The sequence below is a fragment of the Oryza sativa genome, chromosome 1 (assembly GCF_034140825.1).
Source record: "Oryza sativa Japonica Group chromosome 1, ASM3414082v1".
Taxonomy (NCBI): Eukaryota; Viridiplantae; Streptophyta; class Magnoliopsida; order Poales; family Poaceae; genus Oryza; species Oryza sativa.
Genome location: NC_089035.1, coordinates 24213424 through 24218240, shown reverse-complemented (window position 1 = coordinate 24218240; position 4817 = coordinate 24213424). Strand labels below are relative to the sequence as shown.

General features: G+C 39.6%; 1 protein-coding gene across 1 annotated transcript; it reads left to right on the top strand.

Annotated features, from left to right (window-relative positions):
• Positions 1-766: 766 nt before the first annotated feature.
• LOC9268844 (receptor-like protein EIX2) lies at positions 767-3974 on the top strand. Its single transcript, XM_015775071.3, has one exon. The coding sequence runs from the start codon at positions 806-808 to the stop codon at positions 3665-3667; it is 2862 nt and encodes a 953-aa protein (XP_015630557.1). The 5' UTR covers positions 767-805; the 3' UTR covers positions 3668-3974.
• The last annotated feature ends 843 nt before the right edge of the window (positions 3975-4817 follow it).

The following is a 4817-nucleotide window of genomic DNA, read 5'->3' as shown; positions in this document are numbered from 1 at the left end:
TGGAACATTTCCTCTGAGTCTATCTCTCTCATCTGATTCCTGCGTTTTTCCTGTGGTCCAATCAAACGGCCATTCATATGTTTTTCCTATGTTTTGCAATCCTCTGTTTTACAATTGTATTCCTGTCAGAATCCTGTGTTTTTCCTATTCCTCTATTTTTTCATTCCTACGATTCAAAGGGGCCCTAAAATTTTGGATACTCGTGACACGCTTTTCAAACTACTAAACGGTCTGTTTCGTGCGAAAAACTTTCTATACGAAAGTTGCTCTAAAATATCAAATTAATCTATTTTTCAAGTTTGTAATAATTAAAACTCAATTAATCGTACGTTAATAACACCTCGTTTTACGTAAAACACTTAATCTTCATTTTATCTTTATCTTCAGGAGAAAATAACACCACCGAACATCTTGGTTTGGCTATGCATACGACGAACATCGATCGGACAAGCACTTTCTTCTGTCTAGTGCTCGCTATTAGGGATCTGTTTGGAGAGCTTAAGATTTTGAGAAGCAACTGGTTTGGTAATCAATTTCTGAGAATATGGAAAACTGGTTTTTTACCTTCTAACTTCTAGTTTATTTTTTATTCTATATATAACTATAGTTTATTATAATCTGGACTAAAAAGCTGAATTTTTTAGAGGAACTTCTAATTCTGGGGAAGCTGCAGCAGATAGAAGCTCCTCCAAATAGGCCCCAGGACAGTTAAGCTGTCGACTGCTACTATATATAGTATGATATATGCCAAGTAAGTTCCAGCAATCTGAGAGGATTAGATCGAGTTGCATTGCAAAAACAATACATGGACGTGTTTAGATGCATCCACGTTCTAATAGCCTTAGCCTTGCTTTTGTTCACCCCAATCATCTCCAATGAGGCCTCAGCCAATGCCAATAGCACAGGTGGTTGTATTCCAAGTGAGAGATCTGCACTTATCAGCTTCAAATCAGGATTATTAGACCCTGGAAACCTCCTTTCGTCATGGGAGGGTGACGATTGTTGTCAATGGAATGGCGTGTGGTGCAACAACGAGACCGGGCATATTGTTGAGCTAAATCTCCCAGGAGGTAGCTGCAACATCTTGCCCCCATGGGTTCCGCTGGAACCAGGACTCGGAGGCAGCATAGGCCCCTCGTTGCTTGGCTTAAAGCAACTGGAGCATCTCGACCTCAGCTGCAACAATTTCAGTGGGACGCTACCGGAGTTCTTGGGTTCTCTCCACAACCTGAGATCTCTCGACCTATCCTGGTCGACATTCGTTGGGACAGTGCCACCGCAGCTGGGTAATCTCTCCAACTTGCGCTACTTCAGTCTTGGTTCTAATGATAATTCTAGCTTATATTCAACGGATGTATCCTGGTTGTCACGGTTATCTTCTCTCGAGCATCTAGACATGAGCCTTGTGAATCTCAGTGCGGTTGTGGACTGGGTTTCGGTGGTGAACAAGCTTCCATCTCTTAGATTTCTCCGTTTGTTTGGATGCCAGCTTAGCAGCACGGTCGATTCTGTTCCGAACAACAACCTAACATCTCTTGAAACTCTGGACCTTTCACTTAATAATTTCAACAAGAGGATTGCACCCAATTGGTTTTGGGATTTAACTAGTCTTAAACTTCTAGATATCTCAGATAGCGGTTTCTATGGACCATTTCCAAACGAGATAGGCAATATGACCTCTATTGTGGATATTGATTTATCAGGCAATAATCTTGTGGGAATGATACCATTTAACCTGAAGAACCTATGTAACTTGGAGAAATTTAATGTTGCTGGAACCAACATCAATGGGAATATAACGGAAATATTCAATAGATTGCCTAGATGCTCATGGAATAAGTTACAAGTGTTGTTTCTACCGGACTGCAACTTGACTGGAAGCCTACCAACAACACTAGAACCCTTGAGCAATTTGAGCATGCTTGAGCTTGGTAATAACAATATCACAGGTCCCATCCCACTTTGGATAGGAGAGCTCAGTAATCTAACAATGTTGGGCCTCAGCTCCAACAATCTAGATGGGGTCATACATGAAGGCCATTTATCAGGCCTAGAAAGTCTAGATTTGTTGATCTTGTCTGATAATAACCACATAGCCATCAAGGTGAATTCTACCTGGGTTCCTCCTTTCAAGCAAATAACAGATATTGAACTTCGGTCCTGTCAGTTAGGGCCTAAATTCCCAACATGGCTCAGGTATCTAACAGATGTATACAATCTTGATATCTCAAACACAAGCATATCAGACAAGGTTCCTGACTGGTTTTGGAAAGCAGCGTCATCAGTAACACATTTAAATATGAGAAACAATCAGATTGCAGGTGCCCTTCCATCTACATTGGAATACATGAGAACGATCGTAATGGATCTCAGTTCTAATAAGTTTAGTGGTCCAATACCCAAGCTTCCTGTCAGTCTAACCAGCTTAGACTTCTCAAAGAACAATTTATCCGGGCCTCTACCATCAGACATAGGAGCGTCAGCTCTAGTATCACTTGTTCTGTATGGCAACTCCCTTTCTGGTTCAATTCCATCTTATTTGTGCAAGATGCAGTCTCTGGAACTGTTGGATATATCAAGAAACAAGATAACTGGGCCAATTTCTGATTGTGCAATCGATTCAAGCTCAGCAAACTACACATGTACGAATATTATCAATATAAGCTTAAGAAAAAATAACCTCTCAGGACAATTTCCTTCGTTCTTTAAGAACTGCAAAAACCTTGTTTTTCTGGATCTTGCTGAAAATCAATTCTCTGGGACACTGCCTGCATGGATTGGGGAAAAATTACCTTCTTTGGTATTCTTACGGCTGCGTTCTAATAGCTTTAGTGGTCATATTCCAATTGAACTTACCAGTCTGGCGGGTCTTCAATATTTAGACCTTGCACATAACAACTTTTCAGGATGCATACCGAATTCTTTGGCGAAATTTCATAGGATGACACTCGAACAAGATAAAGAAGACAGATTTTCAGGGGCTATTAGACATGGAATTGGGATCAATGATAATGACATGGTTAATTATATTGAGAACATATCTGTAGTCACAAAAGGTCAAGAACGCCTATATACAGGTGAAATCGTATACATGGTGAACATTGATTTATCTAGTAACAATCTTACTGGAGAGATTCCTGAAGAGATTATCAGTCTTGTTGCGTTGACAAACCTGAACTTATCATGGAATAGCTTAAGTGGACAAATTCCTGAGAAGATTGGTTCCTTGTCACAATTGGAGTCCCTTGATTTGTCACACAATGTGCTTTCTGGTGGGATTCCCAGCAGTATAGCATCTCTTACCTACTTGAGCCACATGAATTTGTCGTACAACAATCTTTCTGGAAGAATTCCAGCAGGAAATCAACTCGACATTCTTGAAGACCCTGCATCTATGTATGTTGGAAACATCGATCTCTGTGGGCATCCTCTACCAAATAACTGCTCTATCAATGGTGATACTAAAATTGAACGAGATGACTTGGTCAACATGTCATTTCACTTCAGCATGATCATCGGTTTCATGGTTGGCCTCTTGCTAGTATTCTATTTTATGCTCTTCAGCAGAAGATGGAGAAATACTTGCTTTGTGTTTGTCGATGGCTTGTATGACAGAACGTATGTTCAAGTGGCCGTAACCTGCAGGAGGTTATGGAGGAGAAACTGAGGACAAATGGTATGTCTTGGTAAAAAATAATTAGAAAAATAGTCATGCATAGAACGGGTAGATGTGAAAAATTGAAACGTAGTTTCTATAGCAAATGCTGGCTATATAAAAAAATTCCCAAGCTTTTTTTCTCATCCACCACTGGGCATGGGGAAAAAATGTTTGTATTTTCCTGGAGATTTAATTCTTGAACATAGTACATGCTTTTAGTGGTAAAGCACGTACCCGCACTACATGATGTTATGTCTCTACTATCTCATTTGAATGTGTAAAGGATACATATCTAATTGGGCACGTGCCTGCACTACATGATGTTATGTCTCTACAATCTCATTTGAATGTGTAAAGGATACATATCTAATTGGTTGTTTTGTGTGAGTTTGAGTGTGGTGTGTATGCATGAGTGACTTTGTGTGTTCAACTTGTACTTGAAAAAAAAAATGTAAACTTACTGTGATATGTTTGCGATGTTCATTTGCGATAGTTTTGATTTTGATATTCTGATATTTTTGGTATTGTTTTTATTTCCAACGTTATTTTGATTACATATTTGAGGGGAAAAATATGGGAACGGAAAAGGTTAGGACAAATTTTCGACCGTTTTTATCACTAGTAGCGGGTATTCTCTGCCAAGTGTTTCTCTGGCTTTGATGAAATACAATTTTGGCATGTTTTGCTATGGGCACTTATTTTACAAAACTTTTGAGACCCAAACCAAATGCAAGCAGTTTTTATACCTCGATACTGTTTCTCAAGACTTGAGATGTTTACTAATTCAAATCAGACTGGTTTATACTGAAGATGATTATCATCACTCCTGTACACTAACTCAGAGAAGCGGAAGCATGTCCAAGAAAACACTGAAAAATGAGATGGCAAATAAAAACAAGACTTCCCTTTTAAAAAAAGGACTAGCCGGTGGTGGTGGTCGTGGGGTGGGGGGATACTGGTCGGTGTTGGGGCAGCCAATTATGATAAGGTCTATGTACAGGTGGTTATAAGCTGGACTCGCTTGGTGCAAAAAACACAAGGCAATGCAGCATGAAGAGCCTGTGTTTGCTGCCAGTGAATTATTGAACTAGTATCTAAATACCTCATAACTCAATGAATAAGTTCTACTGTTCTACAAGGTAGAAGATGCACTCCATAA